Here is an 18,607-nt window from a genome sequence, read left to right as displayed (position 1 = left end):
GGGCATGTTGTGATGTGATATGGTCAAGACATGATGCTAAATTTTATTGTATGAGATGATCATGTTTTGTAACCAAGTTATCGGCAACTGGCAGGAGCCATATGGTTGTCGCTTTATTGTATGCAATGCAATCACCCTGTAATGCTTTACTTTATCACTAAGCGGTAGCGATAGTTGTAGAAGTATAAGATTGGCAAGACGACAACGATGCTACGATGGAGATCAAGGTGTCGCGCTGATGATGATGGTGATCATGACGGTGCTTCGGAGATGGAGATCACAAGCACAAGATGATGATGGCCATATCATATCACTTATATTGTTTGCATGTGATGTTTATCTTTTATGCATCTTATCTTGCTTTGATTGACGGTAGCATTATAAGATGATCCCTCACTAAATTATCAAAGTATAAGTGTTCTCCCTGAGTATGCACCATTGCGAAAGTTCTTCGTGCTGAGACACCACGTGATGATCGGGTGTGATAGGCTCTACGTTCAAATACAACGGGTGCAAAACAGTTGCACATGCGGAATACTCATGTTAAACTTGACGAGCCTAGCATATAACAGATATGGCCTCGGTACACAGAGACCGAAAGGTCGAGCGTGAATCATATAGTAGATATGATCAACATAGTGATGTTCACCGTTGAAACTACTCCATCTCACGTGATGATCGGACATGGTTTAGTTGATATGGATCACGTGATCACTTAGAGGATTAGAGGGATGTCTATCTAAGTGGGAGTTCTTAAGTAATATGATTAATTGAACTTAAATTTATCATGAACTTAGTCTTGGTAGTATTAGCATATCTATGTTGTAGATCAATAGCTCGCGTTGTTGCTTCCCTATGTTTATTTTGATATGTTCCTAGAGAAAAACTAAGTTGAAAGATGTTAGTAGCAATGATGCGGATTGGATCCGTGATCTGAGGTTTATCCTCATTACTGCACAAAAGAATTATGTCCTTGATGCACCGCTAGGTGACAGACCTATTGCAGGAGCAGATGCAGACGTTATGAACGTTTAGCTAGCTCAGTATGATGACTACTTGATAGTTTAGTGCATCATGCTTAACGGCTTAGAATCGGGACTTCAAAGACGTTTTGAACGTCATGGACCATATGAGATATTCCAGGAGTTGAAGTTAATATTTCAAGCAAATACCCGAGTTGAGAGATATGAAATCTCCAACAAGTTATATAGCTAAAAGATGGAGGAGAATAGCTCAAGGAGTGAGCATGTGCTCAGATTGTCTGGGTACTACAATCGCTTGAATCAAGTGGGAGTTAATCTTCCAGATAAGATAGTGATTGACAAAATTCTCTAGTCACCATCACCAAGTTAGTTGAACTTTGTGATGAACTATAATATGCAAGGGATAACGGAAACGATTCCCAAGCTCTTCGTGATGCTGAAATCAACGAAGGTAGAAATCAAGAAAACCATCAAGTGTTGATAGTTAACAAGACCACTAGTTTCAAGAAAAGGGAAAAGGGAAGAAGGGGAACTTCAAGAAGAACGGCAAGCGAGTTGTTGCTCAAGTGAAGAAGCCCAAGTCTGGACCTAAGCCTAAGACTGAGTGCTTCTACTGCAAAGGAACTGGTCACTGGAGACGGAATTGCCCCAAGTATTTGGCGGATAAGAAGGATGGCAAAGTGAACAAAGGTATATTTGATATACATAGTATTGATGTATACTTTACTAGTGTTTATAGCAACCCCTAAGTATTTGATACTAGTTCCATTGCTATGATTAGTAACTCAAAATGGGAGTTGCGGAATAAACAGAGACTACTTAAGGGTGAAGTGACGATGTGTGTTGGAAGTGGTTCTAAAATTGATATGATCATCATCGCAGACTCCCTATACTTTCGGGATTAGTGTTGAACCTAAATAAGTGTTATTTGGTGTTTGCGTTGAGCATGAATATGATTTGATCATGTTTATTGCAATACGATTATTCATTTAAGTTAGAGAACAATTGTTGTTCTGTTTACATGAATAAAACCTTCTATGGTCATACACACCAACGAAAATGGTTTGTTGGATCTTGATCGTAGTGATACACATATTCATAATATTGAACCCAAAAGATGCAAAGTTAATAATGATAGTGCAACTTGTTTGTGGCACTGCCGTTTAGGTCATATTGGTGTAAATCGCATGAAGAAACTCCATGCTGATAGGATTTTGGAATCACTTGATTATGAATCACTTGATGCTTGCGAACCATGCCTTATGGGCAAGATGACTAAAACTCCGTTCTCTGGAACAATGGAGCAAGCAACTGGCTTATTGGAAATAATACATACTAATGTATGCGTTCCGATGAGTGTTAAGGCTCGCGGCGGGTATCGTTATTTTCTGACCTTCACAGATGATTTGAGCAGATATGGGTATATCTACTTGATGAAACATAAATCTGAAACATTTGAACAGTTCAAAGAATTTCAGAGTGAAGTGGAAAATCATCGTGACAAGAAAATAAGGTTTCTATGATCTGATCGCGAAGACGAATATTTGAGTTACGAGTTTGGTCTTCAATTAAAACAATGTGGAATAGTTTCACAAATTCGTGCCACCTGGAACACCACAGCATAATGGTGTGTCCGAACGTCATAACCGTACTTTATTAGATATGGTGCGATCTACAATGTCTCTTACCGATCTACCACTATCGTTTTGGGGTTATGCATTAGAGACAGCTGCATTTACATTAAATAGGACACCATCTAAATCCGTTGCGACGACACCGTATGAACTATGGTTTGGCAAGAAACCTAAGCCGTCATTTCTTAAAGTTTGAGGTTGCAATGCTTATGTGAAAAAGTTTCAACCTGATAAGCTCAAACCCAAATAGAAGAAGTGCGTCTTCATAGGATACCCAAAGGAGACAATTGGGTACACCTTCTATCACAGATCCGAAGGCAAGACATTCGTTGCTAAGAATTGATCCTTTCTAGAGAAGGAGTTTCTCTCAAAAGAAGTGAGTGGGAGCAAAGTAGAACTTGATGAGGTAACTGTACCTGCTCCCTTATTGGAAAGTAGTTCATCACAGAAATCTGTTCCTGTGACTACTACACCAATTAGTGAGGAAGCTAATGATGATGATCATGTAACTTCAGATCAAGTTACTACCGAACCTCGTAGGTAAACCAGAGTGAGATCCGCACCAGAGTGGTACGATAATCCTATTCTGAAGGTCATGTTACTTGACCATAACGAACCTACGAACTATGAGAAGCGATGGTGAGCCCAGATTCTGCAAAATGGCTTGAGGCCATGAAATCTGAGATGAGATCCATGTATGAGAACAAAGTATGGACTTTGATTGACTTGCCCAATGATCGGCGAGCCATTGAGATTAAATGGATTTTCAAGAGGAAGACGGACGCTGATAGTAGTGTTACTATCTACAAAGCTAGAATTGTCCCAAAAGGTTTTCGACAAGTTCAAGGTGTTGACTACGATGAGAGTTTCTCACTCGTATCTATGCTTAAGTCCGTCGAATCATGTTAGCAATTGCCGCATTTTAAGAAATCTGGCAAATGGATAACAAAACTGCAATCCTTAATGGATTTATTAAAAAAGAGTTATATATGATGCAACCAGAAGGTTTTGTCAATCCTAAAGGTGCTAACAAAATGTGCAAGCTCCAGCGATCCATCTGTGGACTGGTGCAAGCATCTCGGAGTTGGAATATACGCTTTGATGAGTTGATCAAAGCATATAGTTTTATACAGACTTGCGGTGAAGCCTGTATTTACAAGAAAGTGAGTGGGAGCACTACAAACGAGTAAAGAGACTTGCCGGTAACGAGATTGAACTAGGTATTAAGATACCGATGATCGAATTTCGGGCAAGTAACATACCGATGACAAAGGGAACAACGTATGTTGTTATGCGGTTTGACCGATAAAGATCTTCGTAGAATATGTGGGAGCCAATATGAGCATCCAGGTTCCGCTATTGGTTATTGACCGGAGACGTGTCTCGGTCATGTCTACATTGTTCTCGAACCCGTAGGGTCCGCACGCTTAAAGTTTCGATGATAGATATATTACAAGTTTATGAGTTTTGATGTACCGAAGGAGTTCGGAGTCCCGGATGAGATCGGGGACATGACAAGGAGTCTCGAAATAGTCGAGATGTAAAGATCGATATATTGGATGACTATATTCGGACATCGGAAAGGTTCCGAGTGATTCGGGTATTTATTGGAGTACCGGAGAGTTACGGGAATTCGCCGGGGAGTATATGAGCCTTATTGGGCCATACGGGAATAGAGGAGAGAGGCCAAAAGGAAGGAGGCGCGCGGCCCCCCTCTGGTCCGAATTGGACAAGGGGTGCAGCCCCCTTTTCCTTCTTCCTCGCCTCCTCTTTCCTTCTCTCCTACTCCAACAAGGAAAGGAGGAGTCCTACTCCCGGTGGGAGTAGGACTCCCCCCTTGGTGCGCCCTCCTCCTAGGCTGGCCGCCTCCCCCCTTGCTCCTTTATATACGGGGGCAGGGGGCACCCCATGGACACAACAATTGATCATTGATCTCTTAGCCGTGTGCGGTGCCCCCCTCCACCATAATCCTCGATAATATTGTAGCGGTTCTTAGGCGAAGCCCTGCGACGGTAGAACATCAAGATCGTCACCACGCCGTCGTGCTGACGGAACTCTTCCCCGACATTCTGCTGGATCGGAGTCCGGGGATCGTCATCGAGCTGAACGTGTGCTAGAACTCGGAGGTGTCGTAGTTTCGGTGCTTGATCGGTCGGGCTGTGAAGACGTACGACTACATCAACCGCGTTGTCATAACGCTTCCGCTTTCGGTCTATGAGGGTACTTATACAACACTCTCCCCTCTCGTTGCTATGCATCACCAGGATCTTGCGTGTGCATAGGATTTTTTTTGAAATTACTACGTTCCCCAACAGGGGTACCACCAGGTGCGCATGCACCCAAATTACATCGCCAAGACGACGTTTCGGACTCACCATGGCCACTTCGAGTTCTTGGTTATGCCCTTTAGCCTCACCAATGCCCCGGCGACCTTCCAGGCCCTGATGAACGACGTCCTCCGCCCCTACTTACGTCGGTTTGTGCTCGTTTTCTTTGATGATATTCTGATCTACAACGCCTCTTGGGCAAAGCACCTCCAGCATGTCACCATCGTCTTCAACGAGCTTCGGGCGCACCATCTTCATCTTAAGCGCTCGAAGTGCTTGTTCGGGACGCCTTCCATCGCCTACCTCGGCCATGTCATCTCGGCCGACGGGTGGCTATGGACGCCGACAAGGTGGCGGCCGTCGCAGCCTGGCCGATGCCGCACTCGCCGTGGGCTCTTCGCGGTTTTCTCGGCCTTGCTGGATACTACCGGAAGTTCATCCGGGAGTTCGGCCTCTTTGCTTCGCCACTCACGCGGTTGCTGCGCCGCGACGCCTTCGCCTGGGATGAGGAGGCGACATCGGCATTTCAGGCCCTCAAAGGGGCCCTCACGACGGGGCCCGTTCTTTAGATGCCTGATTTTGACCGCCCCTTCATGGTGGACTGTGACGCCTCGGGTGCGGGGTTCGGCGCCGTGCTTCATCAGGGCGATGGTCCTCTCGCCTTCTTCAGCCGGCCCTTCGCTCCGCGCCATCTTAAGCTCGCGGCATACGAGCGGGAGCTCATTGGCTTGGTGCAGGCCGTGCGCCATTGGCGGCCCTATCTGTGGGGCCGGTCTTTCCAGATTCGCACGGACCACTACATTCTCAAGTTCTTGCTGCACCAGAGGCTCTCGACCATGCCGCAGCACCAGTGGATTAGAAAGCTCTTTGCCTTTGACTTGTCCGTCGAGTATCGCCCGGGTCGTCTTAATACCGTGGCCGACGCCTTGTCGCGCCGCGATGCCGACCTCGACTCCACCGACGGCGCCTCCGAGGGGACGGTGTTGTGCATCTGCTCTGGGCCCACCTTCGGCCTCTTCGCCGAGATTCGCCGGGCGACGGCGACCGCTGACGACGTGGTCCTCCTTCGACAGCAGCTGGCTGTCGGTGACCTGGAGGAGCCTTGGCGCTTCACTGACGGCCTGCTCCTCCATGGGCACCGCGTCTTTGTTCCAGCACATGATGATCTCCGTCACCAGGTCCTGTTGCTGGCCCACTCAGCGGGTCATGAGGGTGTGCAGAAGACCCTCCATCGTCTACGCATCGACTTCTACATTCCAGGTGATCGCGCATTGGTCCGTGACTGGGTGTGATCTTGCATGACATGCCAGCGCAACAAGACGGAGACATTACGGCTGGCTGGTCTGCTTCAGCCTTTGGACATGTCGTCTCAGGTCTGGGCAGATATCTCCATGGACTTCATCAAGGGCCTTCCCAAGGTGGGCGGTAAATCAGTCATTCTCACTGTGGTCGACCGCTTCTCCAAGTATGCTCACTTCATCGCGCTGGGACATCCGTATACCGCCGCGTCCGTGGCCCGTGCCTTCTTCGAGGGGATCGTTCGTCTTCACGGGTTCCCCTCTTCGACCGTCAGTGATTGGGACCCAATGTTCACAGGCCATGTTTGTCGCGACCTCTTCAAGATGGCGGGCGTCAAGCTCCGCCTAAGCATGGCCTTCCACCCTCAGACGGACGGCCAATCAGAGGTGGTTAACAAGGTGATTGCCATGTTTTTGCGTTGTGTTACAGGTGATCGCCCTCGGGCTTGGGTGGACTGGCTCACGTGGGCGGAGTACTACTACAACACCTCCTATCACTCCGCCCTGCGTGGTACACCATTTGAGGTGGTCTATGGTCGGCCGCCCCCGCCTATCTTGCCGGTGGACCCGGCGACGGCGCGGACGGAGGCTGTGGGAGAGCTTATTCGCACCCGTGACGAGATGCTTGCTGAGGTCCGTCAGCGTCTCCTCCAGGCCCAGTAGCTGGCCAGGCATTACTATGACGACAACCATCATGAGGCAGAGTTTGCAGTGGGTGATTGGGTGTGGCTGCGTCTTCTCCACCACTCTACGCAGTCACTAGACCCGCGCGCGAAGCGCAAGCTCGGCCCTCGCTACGCTGGGCCCTTCGCCGTCTTGGAGCGCATTGGGCAGGTGGCCTATCGCCTTCAGCTTCCGGCCGGTGCTCGCATCCACGACGTTTTCCATGTGGGGCTGCTCAAGCCTTTTCGTGGAGAGCCCCCGGCCGCTCCACCCCGCGCTTCCTCTGACTGCCGACGGACGTCTTCTTTCGGAGCCGGAGAAGGTGTTGCGGGCGCAGCTCCGTCGCGGGGTGTGGTTCGTTCTGATCCAGTGGGCGGGCCTTCCAGAGGAGGAGGCTACTTGGGAGCAGCGTGACGACTTCCGCCAGCACTATCCAGACTTTCAGCTCGAGGATGAGTTGTTTGCGCAGGCGGGGAGATATGTTATGACCGGTTTAGCTTATAACCGGAGGAGGCCCACCGGGCAGTAGTTAGGGGCTTGGCCCACAAGTTATCTTAGGTTAATTATTATGCAAGTTATCTAGGTTATAAATATAGGCTGTAAGACTTTTTTCGGAATTAAGCAATAAAGATATTTCTTATCCCTATTGCCCGGCTCCCAGAGGAGCCGGAACGCTAGCCGCGCCAGCTCTAGCCGATGCCGCCCTTCTCCTTCCTCGCGACGGCGCCAACTCGCTGGCGCACGCGCCCTCGCCCCCAGCCTCCGCTGTTCTGTCGTTATAACCTAAGTAGTAGAGCCGGTAGGAACCCTAGTCCTACCACTCGTGCTCAAACATGACCAGCCGTTGCTCTAGTTTCACATTTACGGCAGAAATAGACCCGCATCTTCGCAGTATAACTATCAAAAAATATGGGTGTAACCTTTATTAGTCTCTTATCCGTCTTTCTAATTCATGTACTTTACACATGGGAAACACTTACCTTCCGTGGGCCGATCGCGTGAGAACGTCCACCACCTCCATGTCCATCTGATTGACTCTTGATCAGGCGGTCGAGAGCACCCCCTCCATGTCCACGTTTCTACAACTCATGCTTTGTTTCAGAAAAGAGAGTTTGCAACTGCCTGGCTAGATCCCGTGGCGAGCGGAGACTCGTGCGGCTGGGAGGGCGACGCCGGCGAGGATTCCAGCAGGATCCGGCGAGTATGGCGCGTGGGCAGGAGGCGGGGACGTCTGGGAGCGGCGGGGGGCGGAGACTTGTGTGGCTGGGAGGGCGACATCAGCGAGGATTCCACCCGGATCGGACGAGGATGTGGCTGGCAGGAGGCGGGAACGTCTAGGAGCGGTGGGGGCGAAGACTCGTGTGGCTGGGAGGGCGACAGCGGCGAGGATTCCATCCGGATCGGACGAGGATGTAGCTGGCAGGAGGCGGGAACGTCCAGGAGCAGCGGGGGCTCGACTCGACGAGGTCCAGCGGGGTTGGAAGCGAGCTTCATCCCGAGGACCCGCGACAGCAGCGGCGCAGGGCGCTCCTGCGGCAAGAGACAGACAGATGAAAAAAACATAAGGAAAGGATGGCGGCGAGGCGACCTGGTCGAAGGTCCGGTGCTTGCCGGCGGAGACGCGAAGGCGGGGACGGGCGGTATTGCTCCTCCCTCGCCACTATCCGGTGGAGCTCATGGCCCGCTCTTGCTGCTAGTGGGTGATGAAGAAGACAACCTCCGCTCGCCATTGACGACCGCAAGGTTGTCGTCCAATTCTGCAGCATCACTTTCGTTGAAAAAAACAAATGTGCAACAAGAACTTTGTTGCAAAAACAAAACCACAACAAGACCTTTGTTGTAAAAAAACACGACGAACACGACTAGGAGCTGTAGATGCTTTTCTCAAACATAGATCTCATTGTAAAAAAAAATGCAACAAGTATCTTGTTGCAAAAAAAAAAAAAATCTGACACGTGACCTTTACTACAAAAGTCTCTGCAACACGATCTTTGTTTCAGAAAATCTGCAACATTACCTCTTTACACATTTACCATCATACTTGTACAAACAAAGCAAGTCTGTCAGGACTCAGGATAGTATACCACTAGTCAAATCAGGCAACCAAACTCCATAAAAGAGCCCCGCAAAAGAAATTCTTCAGAAAAGAGAAACAGACGAACATGTCAAGGGAAACACGGAGATGCAGCACGCAGGCGGTAACACATATGGTGCCAAAGGATTTAAATAACAGACGCCAAAGAATCAACGTCAGAGATGAAACGCGGTTTCCGAAGGCGCAGCAAGCAAGGCAGCCTCGCGGAGTCAAGTCTTGATCCATGCCATGCCGCACCAACCATTGATAGACGGAAGCCGCGGTTGTGTGGTTGGGGATTAATTAAGCCGGCCAGGCTCCAGAGTCTTCTCAAGGCAGAGTACGTCAAGTACACTCCCCGCCGGGCACGCGCTGTATAAGTAGGAGGGTCAGAGAGAGACTCTGAATCATTCATCACCCACCATTCTCCCGGCCGCCGGTTCTTTGGTTCTCGCCTGAAATCTTCTGTCTGCGAGCTCGCACCGCATCAGTCTCGCGGTATCATCTGTAGCAGTAGCAGTAGCAGAGGAGCAACATGAAGGTGACTATCCTTTTCTGAATTTCTGTCAGTAACCGAAGCCGTTGCTCTACTGAAAATGTTACTGAAACAAGCATGCTCTGCTTCTCTTCTTTCAGCAAAAGATGGTGATCAGGGTGCACATGACCTGCGACAAATGCCGGTCCAAGGCAATGGGCTTGGTTGCCTCCATTTACGGTGAGTTGTGGTTTACTTCGCCGGATTGTATGTCATATCAGTTAAGCCTTCGAACTAACTGAAACTTGATGCTGTAGGAGTGGAGCGTGTGGAGATACAGGGCGACGACAGGGACCGGCTGGCGGTGGTCGGAGATGGGGTGGACGCCGCCAACCTCACGGCCTACCTGCGGAAGAAGGTGGGGAACGCGGACCTCCTCACGGTGGAGGCGGTCGTTCCTGAGAAGAAGCCGGCGCCGGCACCGGAGACCACCGAGGCTCCGTGGTGTCCCGGCTATTACTCCTGGCCGGCAGGGGCCTACTCCCACTGCTATCCGTACACGTACAGCATGTAATCTCTTGTATGTCTGCGGTATTTGTCGAATTGATCCATGTAATCTTTTTGAGACGGAGACAAAGTTTTGCCCCCATCATATTAATTAAGAAGAGTTTAACAAAGAATTGATCCATGTAATGATTCGAGGAAAATAAATTGATCCATGCACTAACGGTCTTCTTTTTTTGAGGGGAAAGGGATCGACCTTGATTTCAATAATAATCATATAAAGTCTTAACAGAAAAAATAACTAGGGACACACTACACCTGCTTTACAGCCTGCTACGATGAACATAGTTTAGAACGGACTATCAACATGGGCACACAAAGATAACAGCGAGGACAAAAGCAGAACCAAGCCCCCATGTTTTCTTCACCTAATGTGTCTTCCTGTAGGTCCATCACCCATGCATTAAGGCCCTGTTCGGTACCACTCCGCTCCACAACTCTGGGAGCAGAGTTGGCGGAGCTGCAGTGTAAAGCGGAGGAGTTGCAGTTTCCCCGCTCCTCAAATTCCGGGAGCGGGTGATTACCGAACAAGGTCTAACTGTACGAAACATCTTCCCTGAATAAACATAGCATGGACTACTGTGGTTATTTGCACGATCAATACATCTGAATAAGGATAGTGCCATGAGAAAACTAAGCATTGTTTGCTGAAAAAAACAAACACGCATGAGCATTGGTAATTCACTACATAAAGAGGGGGAAAAGCAGAACAGAAACTTATGCAACCACTACCACTCTACCAGGGTCCAAGGAAAGTTGGACACGCAAGGAAAAGAAACAGATGACAAACTGGTGCCAAAAGTCAAGAAACATAATAAAAAAAATTACAAATGCAAGATTGTTGCTGTCAGATTGTCCCGATCTCCACAATTCCCGATTATAAATATAAAAAGGGATGGTTACCTACTTCGGGGATAACCTTAGGGAGCACCGCACCAAGACTGAATCTGGGGCTGTTTTTCTTTATACAGTACTCCCTCCATTTCAAAATATAAGAACTTTTTTACACTACGTTAGTGTAAAAAAACATTCTTATATTTTGGGACGGAGGGAGTACATAAAAAGAAAAGGTTGTTAATAACTTAAGCTACTTAGTTTGAACATCAGTTCTTAGTACTACCAAGAACACTTGTGCTCTATTATAGCCTTCAGCTCCGAGAGTCGCAAACGTTATCCCATTTCATTTCCGCCTAGAAACTTTTGACAGAGAAAGTGCACCCTACCCACATTTCGTGCTATTTCATAGTAGCAGAGTCGTGTAGTCACTAAACAATGTTGAAACTTGAAAGGCTTCAACGCAGGCAACACATACGTCAAATCACCATCGTATCTGCCGAGAGGAGCACTAATGGATGCACCATTGTCCATTGATAATGTCGTATAAGGCGTAGAGAGCTTTCTGAAGGAGCGGGTTTACACCGAGGTTGTTTTGTTCATACCGTGCCGCCTCTGAAGCAAGAAACCTAAGGTCAAAAGGAAGTGCTTTGAACACTAAGCAAGAGTTTAGTGCTGTCCATAGTTTCCTGGGAGGTACCTTGCAGCACGGTAATAGTGCGTCCTATGCTATTGCTTCTCAAAAGCTAACTAGTAGTTGTATACGTGCCTTTTTCTACAGCAACTAGTAGTTGCATACCTTTTTTTACAGCAACCAGTACGTAGTTGTTTACTTTGCGTTGTTTTGGCTCGACAGCGTAATACATACTCTCTAAACTAATATAAGACCTTTTAGATCACTAGTTTACAAAGATGGTACATGATAATTCTCTGAAATCCCATACTCGCACACAATCAGTGTTGGCCCTAGTAGCGGAGGCGGATTTTCTTTTAGTTATATGGCGAAAGCAAGTAACCAGATACACACAACAACTCTAGGCTTGAAGAATTCTACGCAGGTAGCACCTACTCCCTCCGTTTCGAATTACTTGTCACGGGTATGAATGTATCTAGATGTATTTTAATTCTAGATACATCCATTTCTGCGACCAGTAATTTGGAACGAAGGAAGTATATATTTTAGTCCCGAGACATGTGCCTTTTCAGATCTCGAGTGGCGGCCAAATCACCATCACATCTACCGAGAGATCATAAGGGAATCAAGAGCAAGTCAACTTATTTACTGTAATATAATTAAAAAAAGGCACTTAGTAGAGCACTTATTTGAGGTACTAAATGACGTAAGATTCAGTACGTCATATATGGAGCTCAAAGGTGTACTAGAGAGCTTTCTGAAGCAACGGGTTTACACCGAGGTTGCTATGTTCATCCCGTGCGGCTTCTGAAGCAAAACCAAAGGTAAAATAAAGTGATCAGAGCACTAAGCAAGTGGTCAGTGCTGCCCACAATTTCCTGGGAATTACCGTGCCGGACGGTAATAGTGCGTTTTATGGCGTCTCAAAAGGTAACCATGAGTTTCATACTACTTCTTTTGTCCCATAATATAAAAGCGTTTTTGGCACCACACTAGATAGTACATAGTTTGCGTTAGTTTATCTCTTAATACACCTGTTTTGGCTGGAGAAGGAATACATAATAACTCTTTGAAGTCTCATACTCGTGCATAAACGGTGTTGGTCGAGTTTGACATCAACAGAACTAAAAGCGCATCTTCACAGATTAACCGTCAAAAATGTCTGTCCAAATCCATCTTTTTTTTTTTGCGGGGGACTGTCCAAATCCATCTACTTTACTCTTTACTACCTCCGTTTTTTAAAGAGTGTACTTCCAACTTTATTGGAATGTCATATTTTTTTATGTTTGACCGTATTTATACAATAATATACCAATATTTATGCCATCAAATTATTATCAATAGATTCATGATAAAATACACTTTCATCACATCCCTAATTGGTTTCATAAACATTGATATATTTTAATACAAACTTGGTCAAACTTTAAAATAATTTGACCATTGAACAAAGTTGGAAGTACACTTTTTGAAAAACGAAGGGAGTACGTATCTGTGTCTAGTTTCACAATCATTAATTGTAACCTGTCTAATCTCTAGTCTGTCTTACTAATTCACGTACTTTACACGTCTGCGGTCGTGTTTGTACAAACAGAGCAAGACTGTCAGGATACTAAGTATACTAGTCAGTTAAACAAAACAAAAAACCTCCACAAAAGAGAAACAGAGTAACATGTCAAGAGGAACACGAAGATGCAAGAATCAGGCGGTAACATGGTTTTTTTTCAAAAAAGGGATACCCTGGCCTCTGCATCAGATCGATGCATACGGTAATTTTATTAAACCAAATAAGTTCCAACAAGGTCTCAAAGTCTCCTACTAAAAAGTGAACAAAGCTCACATAAAGCCAACATGGGCTAGAAACACAGACTAGCCATATAAAAGACGCCACAACCGGCTGGCTGAAAAAGAGATAGATAAACTAATTGCCTATCCTATTACATGATCGCCATCTAAACCGGTTGAAAATATTCCGAGTTACCATCTCCCAGCGGATAGATCCAGTAACCAAACGCTCCCTGGCCTCCGTCGGAGTGAGTAGCGATCACGAACGGATCAACGCCGTGGCTCTGAAAATAACCTGCAAAAAATGAATATGTGTTGTCCTGTTAAAAACCAAATCATTTCTGCAATTCCAAAGCGCTCACACCAAGGCACAGACTCCTACACGAATATGTCTCGCTAACTCGGGCTCTACCCCGTTAAGCCACGTTCCAAATAACGTGTTGACGGAATTCGATGAAGTAATATTAAAAGCAATATGGATCGTCCTTCATAAAACTTTAGCTAGCGGCAATCAAGAAACTTTAACCAAGGACAACTAGGCGGTAACATGGTGCCAAAGGAATAAACAACAGACGCCAAAGCATCGACGTCTCCCGGGAGAGATGAAACGCGGTTTCTGAAGGCGCAGCAACCAAGGCATCCCCGCAGGGCCAAGTCTTGATCTACGCGCTTGTGTGGTTGCGGCTAAGATTAAGCCGTCCAGAGTCTCTCAAAGCATAATGCGTGTGTCAAGTACATTCACCGGCCGGGCACTATATAAGTCGGGGGATCAGGACAGACTCTGAACTCATTCTTGTCTCCATCTTTGGCCTGTCAGGCTTACTTCCAGAGGCTACCTGCTAGAAATATTCAGCCTATATCTCCGAATTCTTCTGTCTGCGGGCTCGCACTGCATCGGTCTCGCGGTATTATCTGTAGCGGAGGAGCAGCATGAAGGTGACTACCTTTTCTGAATTTCTGTTGCTGAAAACCCCCCGTTGCTCTTCTCTGCTGATTGTTACTGAACCAAGTAGTATGCTCTGCTTCTTTTGTTTCAGCAAAAGATGGTGATCAGGGTGCACATGACGTGCGACAAATGCCGATCCAAGGCAATGGGGCTGGTTGCCTCGGTATACGGTGAGTTGCAGTTCACATTGCCGGGGTCACATCCTTGATATACGATTAGGTTTCCAACTAACTGAAACTTGATGGTGTAGGAGTGGAGCGTGTGGAGATACAAGGCGACGACAGGGACCAGCTGGCGGTGGTCGGCGACGGGGTGGACGCCGCCAACCTCACGGCCTGCCTGCGGAAGAAGGTCGGGAACGCGGATCTCCTCACGGTGGAGGCGGTCGTCGCCGACCCGAAGCCGAAGCCAGCATCGGAGACCGGCGAGGGCGAGGCTTGGTGTCCGCAGCAGTGGTATCCCGGATACCACTCCTGGCCGGCAGGGGCTTACTCCCACTGCTACCCGTACAGCATGTAATCGCTTGTATATCTGCGGCATTATCGAACTGATCCTGTGATCCATCCATGTAATGATTCCCAGAAAAATACTGTATTACCGAGTGTTTTTGATAGGTTCGTCAAGGAATCCATTTGATTCTTATACAAAGTCTGAACAGAGCATAGTTTACAACAGACTATCAAGTAGTATAAACATGTGCAGATAACAGCGAAGGCAATAATAACGGAAGGAAAAGCTCCCATTTTTATTCAGCTAATGTGTCTTCCTGTCGATCTCCATCCATTAGCTCTGTGAAATACCTCTCCTGCCACCTTGGATCCGTGCTAAAAAACTACTTTTTCTTTTCCTTCTGCAATTGAGCCCAAGAGTCGATCCCGTAATGAATCAGTAAGGCAGGATCGTCGGGATAGAGGCACTGGAAGCATGCATTTTTTCGGGCTTTCCAGATTGTCGAAACAATGGCAGCTAACCTGACCTTTTTTTAGGGTTAAACCAAGCTTTATTCATCGAAATTGAGAATGTGGGATACAAGTCTGGTCGTGGGATTGGACAAATCAGACGTGTCGTTCCAGACCTAAAGACAAAGCAAATTTGGCTAAACTATGTGCTTCAACATTGATAGCACGACCTTCAAAAGTAAATTACAACTAAAAAGCGATGCCTGAACACTAATCTCAATGATAATGGCTCCATTACTACCACGGTTATCTTTGTTGATTCACCTATGACCTGCTTGGCATCCGAAGTAACCACAAAGTGGTGAAGGTTGAGATCCTCTCATAGGGCTAGGGCCTCCCTGCATGTGATGGCCTCCAAGATCTGATCCATCGATCTTGGAGGCCATCACATGCAAGGAGGCCCACTCCACCTATAACCAGAGCCGAGCTCCCCGGGAAGGTTCTGTCTCTGTCTCTGCACACGGCCGTAGCTGAACCCTCGACTCCTCTTGGGCATACTGCATCAACGTGAATTTTTGCATAGCCCAATGGTGGTGCTTTTGGTCGCTAATGTGTGCCCACTAGTATAGATGGCTGCCCGGGACATAGACTGTCGGGGTCTCTTTGATCATCTCTAGCTCCTCGATGAACCGGTTGATGAAACATTGAATAGATTGGGGGCTTTGGAAGACACCCTCATGGATGGCCTTGCGACGTGCTGCCCATATAGCGCAGAGTGTGACTGAGGGCTTGATGAATAGAGCATGCGATAATGAGTCACTGAGTGTAAACAACCATTGTCTTGCATTCATTTCGATTGTGGTAACTAGGTTTTGAGCCAAATCCTCATCCCCTGACGCCCATGTGTATCTTGACATTGTGCACTCCACTAGTGAATGCCTCCATGAATCCGGGGACCCACACAGACCACAAGAGCTTGAGTCTATCATATGCCGGTGCGCCCTGACATCATTTGTTGGTATAGAGTGTTTTGACAAACGCCATAGAAACATCTGGACCTTAGCTGGCACCTGAACATTCCATAAACTTTTCCAAGGTCCTTCCTCTGCGGCCGAACTAGAGGAGCCCGCTCGGTTATCCAGCCATGCCTCTCTCCTCTTGCACATAGATACAAGCATTCTATAAGCAGATTTGACGCAGAAAATATCGTTCTTCTCATGAATCCAACTCCAGAAGTCATCGATGTTCCTGGTGGAATGGGGTATATGCCAAGAATAACTCTAGGGTCCATGGGCATAAATACCTCGTTAATTGTCTGTCTGTCCCAGGTAGCAGAGGTGGCATCAATAAGCTCGGAGAGAAGGTCGGGAGGATTAGCGCTCATGCAACCGTAAGGTTTCATCATTTCATTCTAAGGTAGCCAATTATCATCATAAATCCTTGTAATTAGGCCATTGCCAATATGTTTGATCAAGCCCTGTCTCAAAGTATCTCTCCCTTCGACAATAGCTCCCCAATTTTTGTTGGGGTGACTACCAAGAGAAGCATTTAGGATTGAATCATTCACGTAGTATATGCTTTTTAGCAGACGGGCACTAAGACTATCTGGATTTTGCGAAAGGTGCCATGCTTGCCTTGTCAGCATTGCGAAGCTGAAGTCCCCATACCTTTTGGTTGAGTCATTTTCTTCCAAGAAACCTAAAGTGGCTTCCATTTGTCATATTTGCTGCTCCAACAAAATGTTGTCAACTTGTTAAGACGTTCATTAGGCCACTAGCTTTCGCGGAGCACCATAATATCCATTAGGCCTTGTTTGGTTAGCACTTAGTCCACGTGGGTCACCGGGTATCACGACCCAATCACCATGGTCCATTCCGGCGAGGAACTATTCCAGGTGGATCCCTAGTTGCGAGTTACGTTTGGGCCAGGGCATGGAAATTCTTGGCCCAACCCAGGCCGATCTGATTCGATCCACGGGGGCAAAATAATCTTCTCGGACCCATCGAATGGAACTACAACGAGGACTACGAGTGAGGCGACGTGGCGGCGGTGCAAGAAACGTTGATGAGCATCTGCCGGCGACGCATCTGACAACGGTGATGACGGCTGCCACTCCCCAGGTAAACACTCTCCTCTTTCTTTCCCAGAACCTCTCCCTGCCCCCCCCCCCCCATCCTCTCTCTCTCCTCCTACCGCACCCAAGCCTCGACGCCGCCAGCGGACGAGGTGGCTAGCTTAGGCAGTGATTCGTGCAGTAGAACTCAGAAAACACCTTGATATTTGAAGATGACACTAAGCTTACAGGTAAAATGAATTAACAGAAAACACCTTGACATGATCAACAATATGTGGAAACTCTTTTCTTTTGTTCCTTTTCCTTTTCTTTCTTTTGTTTTCTTTTTTTCATTTTCTAATTTCTCTTGATTTTGTTTTTTAATAAAAATTTCAAAAGGTTCGCGAAATCAGAAAATATACGTGAAATTGATAAATGTTCACGAACTTGAAACAAAATTATGGTTCAACTTTTTTCTCACAAATTTAGAAAATATTCATGAAACCAAAAAAAATTCATGAATTCAAAATTATTCATGATTTGGGGAAATGTTCATAAATTTAAAAGAAGGTTCACAAATTCAAAAGGTGTTCATGAATTTGGAAAAATCTTCACATATTCGGAAAATGTCCGTGTAAAAAACGAAAATGAAAATAATGATAGTAGTAGTAGTAGTAATAATAATAATAATAATAATAATAATAATAATAATAATAATAATAATAATAATAATAATAATAATAATAATAATAATAATAATAATATGGGCAGAAATGAAAATAGGAGAAGAATCGACAAGAAGAAATAAAAGAAATGAGAAAAAAATGGTCTGCGGAGGTTAGAACCTTCCCAAGACCCTAAAAATGTACGTGCGGGGAGCTGGGGGTGGCATGGTCGCTAACTAGTAACCCGCGCAATGACATACATAACCTCTTGTATTTTGGAGCGTGTGGCTCGCTAGGTAAAACGCGCAATAATGGATTGGCCCAATCAGGTTTTCCTATGTTTTCTCCTAGGTTTACGAAGGTTCTAGAACCTTGATGGGCCCCCTTTGTTAAGAAAATCTCCGTATTTCCTTGTGCCGGTTTTCTCCGGCTTTTTCATTTTGTCTGTTTTCTCTATTCTTTTTTTCATTTTCTCCATTATTTTATTTCTCATGAAACATTGTTTTGAATTCATGAACATTTATAAAAATTTATGAGCATATAAAAATATGTGAACATTATTTTTACTCCGCGGACATTTTATGAGTTACTGAACATGTTTTGGAATTCAGAATATTTGCTCAAATTTGCAAACATATTTATAATTTAGAATCATCTTTTAAATTCATGGAACAATTTGAATATTTTTCGTGTTTTTTCCTTTATTTTCCCCCTTTTCTCCTTTTTAAATTTTGTGAACATTTTCTGAATTCATGAACATTTGTAATTGTGAG

The 18,607-nt window shown here is 46.2% G+C and overlaps 2 protein-coding genes across 2 annotated transcripts; both read left to right on the top strand.

Moving 5' to 3' along the window:
* Window positions 1-9,256: 9,256 nt before the first annotated feature.
* On the top strand, window positions 9,257-10,127 carry LOC123185595 (disease resistance protein RGA5). Its single transcript, XM_044597451.1, has 3 exons — window positions 9,257-9,520; window positions 9,616-9,694; window positions 9,772-10,127. Exons 1-3 carry the CDS (start codon window positions 9,515-9,517, stop codon window positions 10,026-10,028), a joined length of 342 nt encoding a protein of 113 aa, XP_044453386.1. The 5' UTR covers window positions 9,257-9,514; the 3' UTR covers window positions 10,029-10,127.
* Window positions 10,128-14,068: 3,941 nt separating this feature from the next.
* On the top strand, window positions 14,069-14,946 carry LOC123185593 (disease resistance protein RGA5). Its single transcript, XM_044597450.1, has 3 exons — window positions 14,069-14,207; window positions 14,309-14,387; window positions 14,468-14,946. Exons 1-3 carry the CDS (start codon window positions 14,202-14,204, stop codon window positions 14,734-14,736), a joined length of 354 nt encoding a protein of 117 aa, XP_044453385.1. The 5' UTR covers window positions 14,069-14,201; the 3' UTR covers window positions 14,737-14,946.
* Window positions 14,947-18,607: the final 3,661 nt, after the last annotated feature.

Source organism: Triticum aestivum, chromosome 2A, assembly GCF_018294505.1.
Source record: "Triticum aestivum cultivar Chinese Spring chromosome 2A, IWGSC CS RefSeq v2.1, whole genome shotgun sequence".
Lineage (NCBI taxonomy): Eukaryota > Viridiplantae > Streptophyta > Magnoliopsida > Poales > Poaceae > Triticum > Triticum aestivum.
Note: the sequence above shows the minus strand (reverse complement) of the source record. Positions and strands in the feature narration are given on the sequence as shown.